This window comes from Hyla sarda, chromosome 2 (assembly GCF_029499605.1).
Source record: "Hyla sarda isolate aHylSar1 chromosome 2, aHylSar1.hap1, whole genome shotgun sequence".
Taxonomy (NCBI): domain Eukaryota; kingdom Metazoa; phylum Chordata; class Amphibia; order Anura; family Hylidae; genus Hyla; species Hyla sarda.
The window spans coordinates 240,671,250-240,690,144 of record NC_079190.1 but is presented as its reverse complement, the minus strand read 5'-3'; the positions used below and the strand labels follow the sequence as shown (position 1 = coordinate 240,690,144).

At 44.3% G+C, this 18,895-nt stretch overlaps 1 protein-coding gene across 1 annotated transcript in view; it reads right to left on the bottom strand.

Moving 5' to 3' along the window:
- Window positions 1-6,772: 6,772 nt before the first annotated feature.
- Window positions 6,773-18,895, bottom strand: part of LOC130355902 (uncharacterized) — a 54,335-nt gene continuing 42,212 nt past the window's right edge. Inside the window, exons 7-12 of the mRNA XM_056556728.1 lie at window positions 15,738-15,915; window positions 13,395-13,457; window positions 12,428-12,502; window positions 12,286-12,342; window positions 7,788-7,844; window positions 6,773-6,966 (exon numbers count right to left, since the gene is read on the bottom strand). Of these exons, the coding sequence (XP_056412703.1) occupies window positions 6,928-6,966; window positions 7,788-7,844; window positions 12,286-12,342; window positions 12,428-12,502; window positions 13,395-13,457; window positions 15,738-15,915 (469 nt within the window). The 3' untranslated portion in view covers window positions 6,773-6,927. The remainder of the gene's footprint in view (window positions 6,967-7,787; window positions 7,845-12,285; window positions 12,343-12,427; window positions 12,503-13,394; window positions 13,458-15,737; window positions 15,916-18,895) is intronic.

The following is an 18,895-nucleotide window of genomic DNA, read 5'->3' as shown; positions in this document are numbered from 1 at the left end:
ACCCTTTCAGTACTTATGAGCTTCTTAAGTTAAGGTTGTTATTTTCTGTGCTCTCTGATGACACCTGTCTCGGGAAACGCCCAGTTTAGAAGAGGTTTGCTATATGGATTTGCTTCTAAACTGGGCGTTGCCCGAGACAAGTGTCATCAGAGAGGACTTAGACAGAAAAAAACAACCTTAACTTCAGAAGGTCATAAGTACTGAAAGGATAAAGATTTTTTAATAGAAGTAATTTACAAATCTGTTTAACTTTCTGAAGCCAGTTGATATATAAAAAAAAGTTTTGGCCTGGAATACCCTTTTAAGTCACAGGATTCCCTTGGTCCTAGTGGAGTTAAAAGGTCAAAAGATTAAAATATATAAACTAAGAAGACACTGTGAAGTACGGGGATATACTCGGCAGGCCTGGAGAAATATTTTTCCAAAAGATGTTTTTATGTACTTGATGTATTTCTAGGTGTATATTAATATATATATATATATATATATATATATATGTCAAAGAATAAAGCAGCACTCCTAAAGCGTGAGTAGGTGCCTCCAGCTAGGGTCCGTGTCCAGGATTCTGCATACGTAGTTCCAAGGAAAATGCTGTGGCACTCAAGGTATGGTGAAAAAATTAAAACTATTTATTCATCCCAAATGTGCAAAAAGCAACGTTTCAATGGTCTCACACCATCATTATCAAGTGGCTTCATAATGATGGTGTGAGACCATTGAAACGTTGCTCTTTGCACATTTGGGATGAATAACTAGTTTTCATTTTTTCACCATACCTTGAGTGCCACAGCATTTTCCTTGGAACTATATATATATATATATATATATATATATATATATATATACACACACAAATCAAAAAATATGTTGCAGTCTCTTGTAATACCTTTTTTATTGGACTAACAGAATTTTGTAGAGACAAACTTTCAGGATTCCTCCCTTTATCAAGTCCAATAGTCAAGGACTAATGATCAAAGGACTTTATAAATTATCAGGGAGGAATCCCAAAAGTTTGTCTCTACAAAATTCTGTTAGTCCAATAAAAAAGGTATTACAATCTGCATCACTGGACTAATATGGCTACTCACATTTACTATACAGATATACACATACCTGAAGATGGTTTAGAACCCTGTGATGTCACACATGCTTGTGATGATGTCACCGTAAGCTGTACAAGGAGGTGTGCGCCGGCTGCAGTCTCTTCAGTGTGTTTTGCATTCACAACCTGTGGTGCAAAGTGTTTGTTTGAGAGTTTCTATTTGCAATAGAGAATTCAAGATTTTGACCGTTCCTTGTCTGAAGAGAGAACCACAAGGTAAGTCTCAGCCTCTTCTATTCATACATACACAGGGCTTTTTGTTTGATTGTTTGACAGTTTTTTTTATTGCTGTTGCTTTTTTTTTTAGCAAAAAAAAAAACAAGAAATTAATTTCCAAAAGAAATAACAAAAGTTATATTCCTCAGAGCATTGTGACAATACTTGGCTTAGGCATTAAACATAATAAAACGCACAGATAGTATCATGACCAGAGCTTTTTCTTGCAAAACTGCTAAAATGCAATTATGCCCAAAAAAGCCCCCAAGAAAAAGAGTCCTAATTCATGAAGTTCTAAAAGATATAAGTCTATGAGAAAGATTTGGTGGTGTAGTAAAAGAATAACAGAAAGATTAGGGCAGAAATATAATAGTATATAATAGAATTCTGTGTGTACTAACAATAGAAATACTCTGGGTACTCCGAAAGGGAAAATTTTCAAATCAACTAGTGGCAGAAAGTCATATAGGGGACGGATAGATCCCAATGAGATGGGGTAGGTTCATTATTAGTAAATGTATATAGCAGGATAGCCCAATTGTATCTACAGTATGAAGTTCACATGGCCCAGTGACCATACAGCCAAGCCCCTATAATCCGCCATTACTAGGACAGATTCAGGGTTATCAGATATTACTATGACCGGAGAGGTTCAGGTTTATCAGATATTACTAGGACCGGACAGGTTCAGGGTTATTAGATATTACTAGGACCGGACAGGTTCAGGGTTATCAGATATTACTAGGACCGGACAGGTTCAGGGTTATCAGATATTACTAGGACCGGACAGGTTCAGGGTTATCAGATATTACTAGGACTGGACAGAATCAGGGTTGTCAGATATTACTAGGACCGGACAGGTTCAGGGTTATCAGATATTACTAGGACCGGACAGGTTCAGGGTTATCAGATATTACTAGGACCGGACAGGTTCAGGGTTATCAGATATTACTAGGACCGGACAGGTTCAGGGTTATCAGATATTACTAGGACCGGACAGGTTCAGGGTTATCAGATATTACTAGGACCGGACAGGTTCAGGGTTATCAGATATTACTAGGACCGGACAGGTTCAGGGTTATCAGATATTACTAGGACCGGACAGGTTCAGGGTTATCAGAAATTACTAGGACCGGACAGGTTCAGGGTTATCAGACATTGGTAACCTCAGGGAAGACGTCTCCATATAAAACACTTATAGAGAAGCCTCTTCTTCTGAGGCTGCGATGGTCTTAGTGTTATCTTGTGGTTCTGTGCTGGACATTTCTGCTCTGTATGAAGGATCTATTGTATAATGACAGGAATGATGACATGTTGTCTAATGTGTTCACTTATCTCTCTCTCTCTAGTGTTTTCAGGCTCTGACCTGTGACCATAGCCTCTCCACAAGACCCATTGCTGAAGGAGGAGGAAGAAGCAATGGAGGACCATAGTGATATGGATGTAGAAAAGGGCGATATCCCTGAGAGGCAGAACCTGCCATCTCTAAGCGTGATGTCCACCGCACGTTCCATCATCACCGTAGTGATCCTCGCCTTTGTTAATTTGCTCATCTATGCAAATCGCTCCAGCGTGGCGGGGGTGCTGCCTTATATACAGAAAGCATATGACACCAATGCTAGTCTGTCCGGCTTATTGAATACATTGTTCATTGGAAGCTACGTGCTGGTCGCACCAATTGCCGGATATTTGGGCGACCACTGTAATAAGAAATATACTGTTTGCACAGGAGTCATCGTTTGGCTGAGCATGACACTTACCCTGTCATTCATCCCTGACGGGTATTTCCTGCTCTTCCTGCTGACGAGTGGACTGGTTGGGGCCGGAGAGGCGACTTTCTGCACCATCGCCCCCTCCATCATTGCAGACCTTTTTACAAGTGACCAGCGGACCCGCATGCTGAACGTGTTTTACACCGTCATACCTGTAGGCTGCGGACTAGGATACATCATCGGGCCCAAAGTGACTGATGCAGCAAGGGGCGATTGGCACTGGGCGTTTCGGGTCACCCCTGGCCTGGGCCTCATAGCTGTGGCTTTGTTGATTTTGGTCACAAAGGAGCTTCCAAGAACGACTACAAACGGGAAGAAGAACAACAAATCCCAGAAGTTTGCCAAATGGGCGACAGATCTGAAAAAACTATTTAAAAATCGAAGCTTCATGTTAACCACCATGGGATCGACGGCTGTATCCTTCATAGTGGGAGCCATAGGTGTATGGGGTCCGTCATACCTGACCCACGCACGAACACTCCTACAAGAGAAGGACCCTTGCCGTGCTGAACCGTGTGACTATCACGACATCCTAATATTTGGTGTGGTTACAGTCGTTTCCGGTATTCTGGGAGTTGTAGCAGGGACGGAGATAAGTAAAAGATATCGCAAATCCAACCCACGGGCGGACCCGCTTGTGTGTGGATGCGCGATGATGCTCTCCGCCCCTTTTCTTCTGTTGGCATTGACTTTTGGCAACATCAGCCTCGTTGCCACCAACATCTTCATCTTCATCGGAGAGACGCTTCTGTCAGTAAATTTCACCCTCATATCTGACATTATACTAAAAGTAGTAACTCCGTGGAGGAGATCTTCAGCCCTGGCCGTGCAGATGACAATCTATCACCTCCTAGGTGACGCCGGCAGCCCGTACCTCATCGGCTTGATATCTGACACCTACGAACGAGGATATGCCAAATCCCCTCTTCTGAAATACCGCAGCCTGGAGTATGCCCTCATGACCTGCACCATAATGGCAGTCATCGGAGGGGCCTTCTTCATGGCCACGGCCCTATATATAGAGAGGGACGAAAAAGAAGCAGAGATGGAATCAGAACCTCCGTCATCCTCCTCCTCCTCACTGCTTCCTGCCGATGAGGACCGCGCATCAGACTGAGGAAAAGTCATTGCTTACCTTTATCTCGTTTACTTCATTAAAAAAAAATTAAGAAAAAAATAACTGCATTTGTTCTATGTTCCACTTTACCCCTTATTCTCTATGGGTGACAGGGGGGGTGGACATGGGTGACAGGGGGGGTGGACATGGGTGACAGGGGGGGTGGACATGGGTGACAGGGGCGGTGGACAGTGGTGACAGGGGGGTGGACAGTGGTGACAGGGGGGTGGACAGGGGTGACAGGGGGGTGGACAGGGGTGACAGAGGGGGTGTACATGGGTGACAGGGGGGTGGACATGGATGACAGGGGGGTGTACATGGGTGAAAGAGGGGTGGACATGGATGACAGGGGGGTGCACATGGGTGACAGGGGGGTGGTCATGTTATTATGACATTACGGACAGTGTACACACCTGACATCCTAACTGGCCATGGTGTGGGATGAGTATGGACTGGATCGGTGTTTCCCAACTAGGGTGCCTCCAGCTGTTGCAAAACTACAACTCCCAGCATGCCTGGACAGACTTAGGCTGTCCGGGCATGCTGGGAGTTGTGGTTTTGCAACAGCCGGAGGCACCCTGGTTGGGAAACACTGGACTGGATTCTTATATCATTGAGTATATTGCCATATCTACATCCAGAGCTACCAGAGTAACACCACTTAAAGGGCCCCTGATCCTCGATGGGCCAGCAGGGCTCCAAGGGGTCTCCCAACACCACATGAATGGCCATGGGTGACAGGGGGGTAGACATGGGTGACAGGGAGGTAGACAAGGCGGACATGGATGACAGGGGGAGTGGACATGTGTGACGAGGGGGGGCAGAGGGTGGACCTGGGTGACGGTGGGGGGGTTTGGACAGGGTTGAGAAGGGGTAACAGAGGGGTGGAAAGGGTACTGTACCTTAAGCAAGCTGGCCCGCGCAGCTTGCAATTCCACAGCAGTACGGTGCAAATGCAGCTCGCTCTGCCGTTGGGCCCCATTTTCGTCTCACTGCGCTGCAAGGGGGAGGGGGGTGAGGACGCAGGGGGACGCTGTGTGCTCAGTGTGCACGCAGGCTTCCCTTCCCCCCCTGCGCGCAGGCCAGGGCGGGACATTTGAAAAAAATAAAAATAATTCTTGCCAAAATCACTGCTCTAAATAAACGATTTAGGCGGCCGCGAGGCCCCTCTTAGCGCGAGGCCTTAGGCGGCCTCCTAGAGAGCCGCCTCTGATGAGATGCTAGGGGCAGAGTACCCCTTTAAGGCAGGAGCCTGCTCTACCGGTGCCATGACGATGGTTTACCTAACTACATAACTAGATACCTGGCTACCTACATAGCTAGCTACCAGGCTGCCTACCCTCATAGCTAGATACCTGCCTACCTAGCTACCTACCTGCCTACCTACCAACATATTTACCTGACTACCTACTTATTTACCTACCCACTTACGTACCTAGCTACCTACCAACCAACAAACCAATCCTGTACGGGGATTGGTTTATTCTCGGGGGAAGGGGGGGGGGGCACCGTCCTCCAGGCAGCCTTTAACTGGCTCTGATGGAGCCTATCCAATTCCTGCTACATCAGCTAAAGCAAAAAAGCATAAGGCATACACAAGAAACTATACATTATTCTTTAATAATAGCCTATGTTGCACTATTTAAGCAAAATAAAAACATTCCCAGAGTGCATCTTAAAGTAAGTTAAAGGGTACCTCTCATCAAATAAACTTTTGATATATTTTAGATTAATGAATGTTGAATAACTTTCCAATAGCATGTTAATGAAAAATATGCTTCTTTCTATTGTATTTTTCCCGATCAGTCCCGTCAGCAAGCATTTCTGACTCATGCTGGAGTCCTAAACACTCAGAGCTGCCAGCCTGCTTTGTTCACAGCCAAACAGGCGGTGAACAAAGCAGACTGGCAGCTCTGAGTGTTCTCCTTTGTGAACAAAGCAGACTGGCAGCTCGTAGTGTTGAGGACTCCGGCATGAGTCTGAAATGCTTGCTGCCAGGACTGGTAGGGAGACCCCTAGTGGTCATTTCTTCAAAGTGGAAAATGAAATAGAAAGAAGCATATTTTTTAATAACATGCAATTGTAAAGTTATTCTGCATACATTAATCTATAATATATCAAAAGTTTTTTTGATGAGAGGTACCCTTTAAAATGGTACTCAGATGCCAAAAAGTTAAACAGATTAATGAATTACTTCTATTTAAAAAAAATTAATCCTTTCAGTACTTATCAGCTGCTGTATACTCAGAGGAAGTTCTTTTCTTTTAGAATTTATTTTCTGTCTGACCACAGTGCTCTCGGCTGACACCTCTGTCCATGTCAGGAACTGTCCAGAGCAGGATAGGTTTGCTATGGGGATTTTCTCCTACTCTGGACAGTTCCTGACATGGTCAGAGGTGTCAGCAGAGAGCATTGTGGTCAAACTGAAAAAAAAAATGAAAAGAAAAGAACTTCCTCTGGAGCATATAGTAACTGATAAATCTTGGAAGGATTAAGATTTACAAATCAGTTTAGCTTTCTGGTACCAGTTCATTAAAAAAAAAATTTCCCCTGGAGTACCCCTTTAACTTCCAAGTTAGGTTACACAAGTAATAAAAGCATTGTTCCCATGTAAATAATCTTCCAGGTTTGCAGACTTTGAGGATGTTTATTAACATTATTTCAGTTGACAAAACAATATCAATAGCTTGCGAAGATGAAGGCATTTTATTGTGGAGACGTCATCTTCTTCCTTTTCTTTTTTTGTTTATACATCCTGTCTGTAAAATAGAATATATGAAAAGTGAAATAATTTCAATTTTACATATGATTAATATCCCTTTGAAAGTAATTGTATTCAGATTATACAGCAAGGATTCCAAGGTGTATAGATTCCAATTCCCCTAAGCTACTGTTTTAGCCAATGAGAAAGAGTTGCTAACAATTTCTCCAAATGTTGGAAGTCCCCTCCTAAAGGGTATGTGTAATTCTAGAGAAATGTTTTCTGTGCTCTGGAAAAAAATGATGCTTACCCTTCTCACTTTGTTTTGGTAGCGGGGAAGTGAGTTTGCTCTGTTATAATCAGTGGGATGCTAATTTTAGGTAGAGCCAAGGAGCGACTCAAAGTAACTAAACATATATGAGTAGACCCATCTTATGTAGATATGTACCCCATTTGCACAAAAATGTGCTACTTTTTACCGCCAAAAAACTGTGTAAAACGGATGACAAATCCCCCCCGATAGTATACAAAAAGTTTAAAGGAAAACGCTCATACCGTTCAATACACTGCTGGGTGAATTTGAATATTCATGGGCGATGGTCACGTGAAAGCTTGGTAGGCGTAAGTGCTCACATGACCTGCGCCGCATGAGTATTCAAATTCACCTTTAGGGACAAGGTGGACTGCTGAGATTACTGCTTGGAGGGGTATAGCCCCATGTCAACTGGGAGAGGAAGAGGACAGCAAAGGACAGGAAGGCTCTGTTAAAATAAAATTATGCCTTCACTATTAGTATTTTAAGAATAAAGGGCCCCAAATATTAGGTGCCCATAGGCTACTGACACGAGAATCCAGTACTGACCACATCTTTTTCCTTACCAGGTTCAGTCGATTTGATCCCATGAATGTTTGTTTAATGCATCCGAATAAAGAACGCTGGAATAAAAGAACATCTTTTAACATACATACAAAAAGATAATATCCAGTATACCTTTTAACCCCTTAAGGACCAGGCCATTTTACACCTTAGGACCAGAGCGTTTTTTGAACATCTGACCACTGTCACTTTAAACATTAATAGCTCTGGGATGCTTTTACCTATCATTCTGATTCCGAGATTGTTTTTTCGTGACATATTCTACGTTATGTTATTAGTAAAATTTTGTCGATACTTGCATCGTTTCTTAGTGAAAAATTCCAAAATTTGATGAAAAAATTGAAAATTTTGCATTTTTCTAACTATGAAGCTCTCTGCTTGTAAGGAAAATGGATATAGCAAATCATTTTTTTTTTATTCACATATACAATATGTCTACTTTATGTGTGCATCATAAAATGTACGTGTTTTTACTTTTGGAAGACACCAGAGGGCTTCAAAGTTCAGCAGCAATTTTCCAATTTTTCACAAAATTTCCAAAATCACAATTTTTCAGGGACCAGTTCAGGTTTGAAGTGGATTTGAACGGTCTTCATATTAGAAATACCCCACAAATGACCCCATTATAAAAACTGCACCCCCCAAAGTATTCAAAATGACATTCAGTCAGCATTTTAACCCTTTAGGCGTTTCACAGGAATAGCAGCAAAGTGAAGGAGAAAATTCACAATCTTCATTTTTTACACTCGCATGTTCATGTAGACCCAATTTTTGAATTTTTACAAGGGGTAAAAGGAGAACATTTATATTTATATTTGTAGCCCAATGTGTCTCGAGTAAGCACATACCTCATATGCCTATGTAAAGTGTTCGGCGGGCGCAGTAGAGGGCTCAGAAGCGAAAGAGCGACAAGGGGATTTTGGAGAGTACGTTTTTCTGAAATGGTTTTTGGGGGGCATGTTGCATTTAGGAAGCCCCTATGGTGCCAAAACAGGGAAAAAACCACATGGCATACCATTTTGGAAACTAGACCCCTTGAGGAACGTAACAAGGAATAAAGTGAGCCTTAATATCCGACAGGTGTTTCACGACTTTTGCATATGTAAAAAATAATTTTAAAAAATGTCACTAAAATGTGTGTTTCCCCCCAAATTTCACATTTATGCAAGGGTTAATAGCAGAAAATACCTCCAAAATTTGTAACCCCATCTCTTCTGAGTATGGAGGTACCCCATAAGTTGACCTGAAGTGCACTATGGGCAAACTACAATGCTCAGAAGAGAAGGAGTCATATTTGGCTTTTTGAGAGCAAATTTTGCTCAGGGGCATGTCGCATTTAGGAAGCCCCTATGGTGCCAGGACAGCAAAAAATACCCACATGGCATACTATTTTGGAAACTAGACCCCTTGAGGAACGTAACAAGGGGTACAGTGAGCATTTACCCCCCACTGGTGTCTGTCAGATCTTTGGAACAGTGGGCTGTACAAAATTTTTAATTTGCACAGCCCACTGTTCCAAAGATCTGTCAGACACCAGTGGGGGGGGGTAAATTCTCACTGCACCCCTCATTACATTCCGTGAGGGGTGTAGTTTCCGAAATGGGGTCACATGTGGGGTTTTGTTTTTTTTGCGTTTGTCAAAACCGCTGTAACAATCAGCCACCCCTGTGAAAATCACCTCAAATGTACATGACGCACTCTCCCTTCTGGGCCTTGTTGTGTGCCCCCAGAGCACTTTGCGCCCACATATGGGGTATCTCCGTAGTCGGGAGAAACTGCATTACAAATTTTTTCCCTTTTACCTCTTGTCAAAATGAAAAGTATGGGGCAACACCAGCATGTTAGTGTAAAAAATTTATTTTTTTACACTAACATGCTGGTGTAGACCCCAACTTCACCTTTTCATAAGGGGTGAAAGGAGAAAAAGCCCCCCAAAATTTGTTAGGCTATTTCTCCCGAGTACGGCGATACCCCATATGTGACCCTAAACTGTTGCCTTGAAATACGACAGGGCTCCAAAGTGAGAGCGCCATGTGCATTTGAGGCCTGAATTAGGGATTTGCATAGGGGTATTCTACGCCAGTGATTCCCAAACAGGGTGCGTCCAGCTGTTGCAAAACTCCCAGCATGCTTGGACAGTCAACGGCTGTCCGGCAATACTGGGAGTTGTTGTTTTGCAACAGCTGGAGGCTCCATTTTGAAAACAGTGGCGTACCAGCCGTTTTTCATTTTTATTGGGGAGGGGGGCTGTGTAGGGGTATGTGTATATGTAGTGTTTTTTACTTTTTTTATTTTATTTTGTGTTAGTGTAGTGTAGTGTTTTTAGGGTACAGTCACACGAGCGGGGGGTTACAGCAAGTTTCCCGCTGCGAGTTTGAGCTGCCGCGCAAAATTTGCTGCATTGCAAACTTGCAGCCTGATACTCACTGTAAGCCCCCTGCCCATGTGAATGTATCCTGTACATTCACAGGGGGGGGGGGGGGGGGGGACTGTTGCAAAACTACAACTCCCAGCATGCACAGTCTATCAGTGCATGCTGGTAGTTATAGTTTTGCAACAGCTGGAGGCACACGGGTTGGGAAACACTGAGTTAGGAAACAGACAATGTTTCCCAACCAGTGTGCCTCCTGTTGTTGCAAAACTACAACTCCCAGAATTCTCAGGCATGCTGGAAGTAGTAGTTCGGCAACCTCTTTAGAGCCAGATGTTGCCGAACTACAACTCCCAGCATGCTTGGAGTTGTAGTTTTGCAACATCTGGAGGACTACAGTTTGTAGACCACTAATACAGTGGTTCCCAATCTGTGCCCTTCCAGATGTTGCAAAACTACAACTCCCAGTATGCCCAAACTGCCCAGGCATGCTGGGAGTTGTAGTTCTGCAACATCTGAAGGGCCAGATGTTACAGAACTACAACTCCCAGCATGTCTGGACAGTAAGGGCATGCTGAGGATGTGTAGCTTTGCAACATCTGGAAGGGCACAGTGGTCTCCAAACTGTGGACCTCCAGATGTTGCAAAACTACAACTCCCAGCATGCCCAGACGCCAAGGGCTGTCTGGGCATGCTGGGAGTTGTAGTATACAGGGTCCCAATACAGCAATGCATGTCGCTTTACGGCGACGTGCATTGCTGTAAAGGGCCCGACCACGGCTGAAGATCTACTCGCCTGTCGCCGCCGCCGCCGTCTTCATCGCCGGGATCCGGGTTTTCAGGGACAAGGTAAGTACCGGGGCCGGTCCCCAGCACTCCCCCGTCCCCCGCCGCGTCCTCCGGTCTTCCTTCCGTCCTCTCCGGACTTTCAGGGGCCGGGCAGGGCGGGAGGAAGTAACCGCCCCCCCCCCCCCTGCGATTGGTCGGTTAACTAACCGACGGATCGCAGGGGATCGGAGGAGGTGGCAGGCTTGCCACCTCGCTCCTGTGCTTTAGCATGGTCCTGGCTGTCTGTGACAGCCGGGATCATGCGAAATTACCGGGCGGTCGGGTCCCAGAGACCCGATCAGCCCGGTATCGCCGCAGATCGCAAGGGCGATTTCCCTTGCGATTTGCGGCGATCGCCGACATGGGGGGCCTACATGGCCCCCCTCTGCGTTTGCCCTGGATGCCTGCTGAAGGATTTCAGCAGGCATCCAGTCCCGATCTCTGCCCGGCGAGCGGCAGGGACTGGAAAAGGCCATGACGTCGTGGGACGTCATTGGTCCTTAAGGCCCAATGTTTTTTTTTACGTTCACGCCGTTCACCGTACAGGATCATTAACATTTTATTTTAATAGTTTGGACATTTACGCACGCGGCAATACCAAATATGTCTATAAAATTTATTTTTTTACGCTTTTTGGGGGTAAAATAGGAAAAAACGGACGTTTTACTTTTTTATTGGGGAGGGGATTTTTCACTTTTTTTTTACTTTTACATTTTTTTACTTTTTTTTTTACACTTGAATAGTCCCCATAGGGGACTATTCATAGCAATACCATGATTGCTAATACTGATCTGTTCTATGTATAGGACATAGAACAGATCAGTGTTATCGGCTATCTTCTGTTCTGGTCTGCTCGATCTCAGACCAGAGCAGGAGACGCCGGGAGCCGGAGGCAGGAAGGTGAGGGGACCTCCGTGCGGCGTTCTGAATGATCGGATCCCCGCAGCGGCGCTGCGGGTGATCCGATCATTCATTTAAATTGCGCATTGCCGCAGATGCCGGGATCTGTATTGATCCCGGCACCTGAGGGGTTAATGGCGGACGCCCGCGAGATCGCGGGCGTCGGCCATTGCCGGCGGGTCCCTGGCTGCGATCAGCAGCCAGGATCAGCCGTGCATGACACGGGCATCGCTCCGATGCCCGCGGTTATGCACAGGACGTAAATGTACGTCCTGGTGCGTTAAGTACCACCGCACCAGGACGTACATTTACGTCCTGCGTCCTTAAGGGGTTAAGGACTTAAAGTAACACTGTTCAAGAACATAGTCTAACAACCTCACCCCAGTTAACATTATACTCACTCTGCGTATGCTGCGGTTCTTTTGATAAGACAATAACTTCTCATGCTCCATCTCCATCTGCAAAATCAACTTTTGGTCACATGCTGTAGAACAAACAGTAGTAAAGGTAGTGACTTACATCTTAGGTGTATTATTTATTAACCTTAATCCTCTGTATTTCTTCTTTTATCTCAAGAGAAAGATCAAGCTCGCTCTTTTCCTCCAGAGCAGAAAATACCTAAAAAACACATTTGTTATAATGTGAAAATAACCTACAATATATGCAAAGGGATACAAATGTATAAATGTGATGACTGTAAAGTAATCCCCAATCTATGCCACAGTGAAAACATCTGTATTCTATATAAGGAAGCATACACAAGATTAAAGGGGTATTCCAGGAAAAAACTTTTTTTTATATATATATCAACTGGCTCTAGAAAGTTAAACAGATTTGTAAATTACTTCTATTAAAAAATCTTAATCCTTTCAGTACTTATTAGCTTCTGAAGTTAAGGTTGTTCTTTTCTGTCTAAGTAATCTCTGATGACACGTGTCCCGGGAAACGCCCAGTTTAGAAGCAAATTCCCATAGCAAATATCTTCTAAACTGGGCGGTTCCCGATGACACGTGTCATCAGAGATTACTTAGACAGAAAAGAACAACCTAAACTTCAGAAGCTCATAAGTACTGAAAGGATTAAGATTTTTTAATAGGAGTAATTTAGAAATCTGTTTAACTTTCTGGAGCCAGTTGATATATAAAAATATTTTTTTTCCTGGATAACCCCTTTAAAGTGAATATCATCCTACATGATAAAACACATCCATGCTTATTAATGTTCCTGTACTCTAAGGCTTTGTTCACATAAACGTATGGACTTGTAAGCGTAAGGGATAGTGGCTGCTATATAAAACTATATACCTCAGCTATCATCATTCAATAGAGAGGTGGATAACACAATACAAATTCTTTCTATATGCCCTATTTGACATCAGGGGGGAAGTTACTAAGAAACCCTTTATTAGCCAGGGCAGAAAGATGAATGGACACCAAAGAATTATGTCTGTTGTATGGGTTGTCCAGACTGATTTACCTTCATGTCCACAAAATAACAATATACTAAGTACCTGTGTACATAATTGCTCCTTGTATTCTTGCAATGATTCAGAGACTTTAGAAATCCGTCTGTTCTGAAAAGACATATTAGCATAGTAATACATGACTGAATGCTTCATGCAATTAAATGTGGCCCAATTTAGACTTCATTTTGTTTAACTGATATTTAGCTGATCAGCATTTATCTAGATGCCGGCGTCTTTTGATAAATGTCGGCTGATGTTTAAGCGCAGTCAGCATGGCTGCCTGTGCCTGGTTGGGCTGGGGTAGATGCTGTGCAACTTTTGCAAAAGCCACATGTCATAAATGAGTGCATAAACTGTGTGCTTGGAAAACGCCCCCTGGATTTGTCACACAAAAAGCCATATACGTGGAAGAAAGTTGCATAATAAATAATCACGCACATCTATCCACAATGCATGTGTAAAAAACTGTGTTAGATTGTATTTGGTGTTTATAATACTTTCTATAAAAAAATGTTATGCATGCGCCATGTGCATCTGCAGTGACATACCATCTCTGCCAATGCACAAGCATGTGTCACCTACATGTTTGTTTATTATATGTATGTTTTTTTTTTGTGGGGAGTGTGTGACAAAACATTTAACTTTATAGACCCTGGCAATGCCGCTGGTGGGCCTCAGATGCTTATAGGGTTCTATCTGCCTAAGGCTACATGCACACCACGTTTTCCCTACGTTTTGAACCGTATACGGCTGGGGAGAGGGGGCGGAGAGTCGGGGGAGGGGCAACCGCATGCTGCCGTATGCGGTCCCCTATCTAATGTATTTCAATGAGCGACCAGAGTGAAACGCTGCCTCCGGTCGGCTCCGTTTTGCCCCGTATACGGTTTCCCAACCGGACCTACAAACACTGTCGACAGCGTTTGTAGGTCCGGTCGGGAAACCGTATACGGGGCAAAACGGAGCCGACCGGAGGCAGCGTTTCACTCAAGTCGCTCATTGAAATACATTAGATAGGGGACCGCATACGGCAGCATGCGTTTGCCCCGCCCCCGACTCTCCGCCCCCTCTCCCCAGCCGTATACAGTTCAAAACGTAGGGAAAACGTGGTGTGCATGTAGCCTAAGGCACCAGAACACCTTGTTCTGGCTTTGGTAGAGTGCACAGCTCAGTGCGTCACAGCCTCATATATTGCTACCAATTATGCAAAAGCAATGTAAGGACAGAAGAGCCTGAGTGTCATAATAAATCATATTCAAACCTCCAAATCTTTTTTGGAGTGGGAAATATCAGCATCACTGAGGCTAAGATTCCACTTTTTTGAGCCAAAGCCAGAAGTGTATTCAAATGGAATAGGATATATAAAGGAAGGACTTATACTTCTTCTCCCTTATGGATCCACTTCTGGCTTTGGCTCAAAAACTTCAGTGGCAGATATCCAAAAACTGCCAGAAAAAAACCCAAGTAGAAACTTAGCCTCATGGAGTTTTTAATGAAGTAGGAGGTAAATGTATCTTCACTTGGAGTCTAACTAATGCTATACCGACAAGCATGAATACAATGGTCTCATGTCCTTTGGTTTGCAGCAGAGAAGTGTCTGAACATAAACATTTATCTTCCATCACAGTGCATAAAAGATACAGAAACAATTGAGAATGTTCCTATATATGACCTTTTTATTGCAATGAATGCACAGCAACCTCTTTGCTGCAAACAAGGGAATTGGCACATTGAATGTAACGTGTGGTCCTTATATAGAGGGGCAAATCTTTGGTAGGTTGTGTTAGATTCTTTTTCAAAAGTTGTTTCAAACAAATCTATTCATGTCGATCACCACAGTAACATATGCACAAACTTGTTTTTAACCTTCATCTGCTTAAATTCTGTTTTTCAGTATTTTCGCTTACATATATTTTTTACATTGTAGCCTTAAAGGGGTATTCCAGGCCAATTTGTTTATATATGTATATATATATATATATATATATATATATATATATATATATATTTCAACTGGCTCCGGAAACTTAAACAGATTTGTAAATTACTTCTATTAAAAAATCTTAATCCTTCCAATAGTTATAAGCTTCTGAAGTTGAGTTTGTTGTTTTCTGTCTAACTGCTTTCTGATGACTCACGTCCCGGGCAGTGCAGTTCCTATGGGGATATTCTCCCATCATGCACAGCTCCCGGGACGTGACATCATCATTGAGCTGTTAGACAGAAAACTTCAGAAGCTAATAACTATTGGAAGGATTCAAAAATTTTAATAGAAGTAATTTACAAATCTGTTTAGCTTTCGGGAGCCAGTTGATATATATAAAAAAAAAAGGTTTTGCCTGGAATACCCCTTTAAAAGTTTTTTTTTTTTTTTTAATGTTAATAACTTACCAAAAATGTACTGTAGGAGGCAATGGTTTGTTTGCTTTCATGTGGACTGATTCTTAGGCCATGTAGAATTCTTAGTATTTTAACTGCAAGCTCTAATGGTGGGGTATTTCCCTCTTCCCAGGTGCTTATATCATTCCAGATCTGAGTCAACATAGAGATGTAGGAAGTAGAAAATGGCCTAGTATAATTTATAATAGTAGACAATTAATTCAATTATAAATTGAATAACATAACTATTTTTTATTAATAATGATAGCCTTATAAAACTAATGTTTTCAATCCTAAGGATATCGACATTTGATGAGTGGGGTGCTGACTCCGGACACCCTTGCCAATCAGCTACTTGAAGGGGATGGTCACTGTGATTGCAGGTGTGGATCAGCAATTGATCACCAATTCTATTAGCCCTGAAATCATCTGTAATAAACTACAATGTTGCTCAATCACCAGAGAACAAGTGGAGCAGGGCTATATAGGGGGTGCCTGGCAGGGATATGAGGAGGGCAGGAATCCGAGATTTACATAAATCCTTAAAGAGACAGTACATACAAGCACATGACCCCTACAGGGTGTGCTAGAAACAGTCGCCGCCTGTGACAGCACGGTGGAGGAATGCAGCGGGACACGCTGCATGTTTGGTGGCTGCCAACCGCCTACATAACACTTCTCTAGGCAAATTAACTGTGTTATTGTGTTGTAAGGAATGGGACCTGGAGTGATCAGCTGCTGGCCTTGGTGGCCATATTTGGTAAAGGATTGTCTCTGATTTGTAATACCAAACAAAGAATATGAGTGGGGGCTGTTTCTGGAAGACAGTAGACAATTTTTTTTTATCTCATACAACTGATTTAACCTCTTCAGGACCCATGACGTATGCATACGTCTTCACACCCTGGGTCTTAAGGACCCATGACGTATGCATACGTCATGTCTTTTCCTGGTCTCCAGCTCACCCGGCGGAGATCGGAAGCGGATCCCTGCTGAAATCCTTCAGCAGGGATCCAGGGCAAACGCCGAGGGGGGCCATGTATGCCTCCCATGTCGGCGATCGCCGCAAATCGCAAAGGAAATCGCCCTTGCGATCTGCGGCAATACCGGGCTGATCGGGTCTCTGGGACCCGACCGCCCGGTAATTTTGCATGATCCCGGCTGTCACAGACAGCCAGGACCATGCTGAAGACTAGGAGCGAGTTGGCAAACCTGCCACCTCCTCCTATTCCCTGCGATCTGTCGGTTAGTTAACCGACCAATCGCAGGAGGGGGGGCGGTTACTTCCTCTCGTCCTGCCCGGCCCATGAAAGTCCGGAGAGGACGGGAGGAAGACCGGAGGACGCGGCGGGGGACGGGGGAGTGCTGGGGACCGGCCCTGGTACTTACCTCATCCCTGAAGACCCAGATCCCGACGAGGAAGATGGCGGCGGCGGCGACAGGTGAGTAGATCTTCAGCCGCGGTCGGGCCCTTTACAGCAATGCACGTCGCCATAAAGCGACATGCATTGCTGTATTGGGACCCTATATACTACAACTCCCAGCATGCCCAGACAGCCCTTGGCGTCTGGGCATGCTGAGAGTTGCAGTTTTGCAACATCTGGAGGTCCACAGTTTGGAGACCACTGTGCCCTTCCAGATGTTGCAAAACTACACATCCTCAGCATGCCCTTACTGTCCAGGCATGCTGGAAGTTGTAGTTCTGCAACATCTGGCCCTTCAGATGTTGCAGAACTACAACTCCCAGCATGCCTGGACAGTTTTGGCATACTGGGAGTTGTAGTTTTGCAACATCTGGAAGGGCAGAGATTGGGAACCACTGTATTAGTGGTCTGCAAACTGTAGTCCTCCAGATGTTGCAAACTACAACTCCAAGCATGCTGGGAGTTGTAGTTCGGCAACATCTGGCTCTAAAGATGTTGCCGAACTACTACTCCCAGCATGCCTGAGAATGTTTGGGAGTTGTGGTTTTGCAACAACAGGAGGCACACTGGTTGGGAAACATTGTCTGTTTCCTAACTCAGTGTTTCCCAACCCGTGTGCCTCCAGCTGTTGCAAAACTATAACTACCAGCATGCACTGATAGACTGTGCATGCTGGGAGTTGTAGTTTTGCAACAGCTGGAGGTCCCCCCCTTGTGAATGTACAGGGTACATTCACATGGGCAGCGGGCATACAGTGAGGCTGCAGTTTGCGATGCAGCTAATTTTGCGCGGCAGCTCAAACTCGCAGCGGGAAAATCGCTGTAACCCCCCCTGCCCGTGTGACTGTACCCTAAAAACACTACACTAACACAAAATAAAATAAAAAGTAAAAAACAGTACATATACACATACCCCTACACAGCCCCCCTCCCCTCCCCAATAAAAATGAAAAACGTCTGGTACGCCCCTGTTTTCAAAATGGAGCCTCCAGCTGTTGCAAAACAACAACTCCCAGTATTGCCGGACAGCCGTTGACTGTCCAAGCATGCTGGGAGTTTTGCAACAGCTGGAGGCACCCTGTTTGGGAATCACTGGCGTAGAATACCCCTATGTCCACCCCAATGCGAATCCCTAATTCAGGCCTCAAATGCGCATGGCGCTCTCACTTTGGAGCCCTGTCGTATTTCAAGGCAACAGTTTAGGGCCACATATGGGGTATCGCCGTACTCGGGAGAAATTGCCTTACAAATTTTGGGGGGCTTTTTCTCCTTTCACCCCTTATGAAAAGGTGAAATTGGGGTCTACACCAGCATGTTAGTGTAAAAAAATTAATTTTTTACACTAACATGCTGGTGTTGTCCTATACTTTTCATTTTGACAAGAGGTAAAAGGGAAAAAAAGCCCCCCAAAATTTGTAATGCAACTTCTCCCAACTACGGAGATACCCCATATGTGGGCGCAAAGTGCTCTGGGGGCACACAACAAGGCTCAGAAGGGAGAGTGCACCATGTACATTTGAGGTGATTTGCACAGGGGTGGCTGATTGTTACAGCGGTTTTGACAAACGCAAAAAAAAAAACCCCACGTGACCCCATTTCGGAAACTACACCCCTCACGGAATGTAATGAGGGGTGCAGTGAGAATTTACACCCCACTGGTGTCTGACAGATCTTTGGAACAGTGGGCTGCTCAAATTAAAAATTTTGTACAGCCCACTGTTCCAAAGATCTGACAGACACCAGTGGG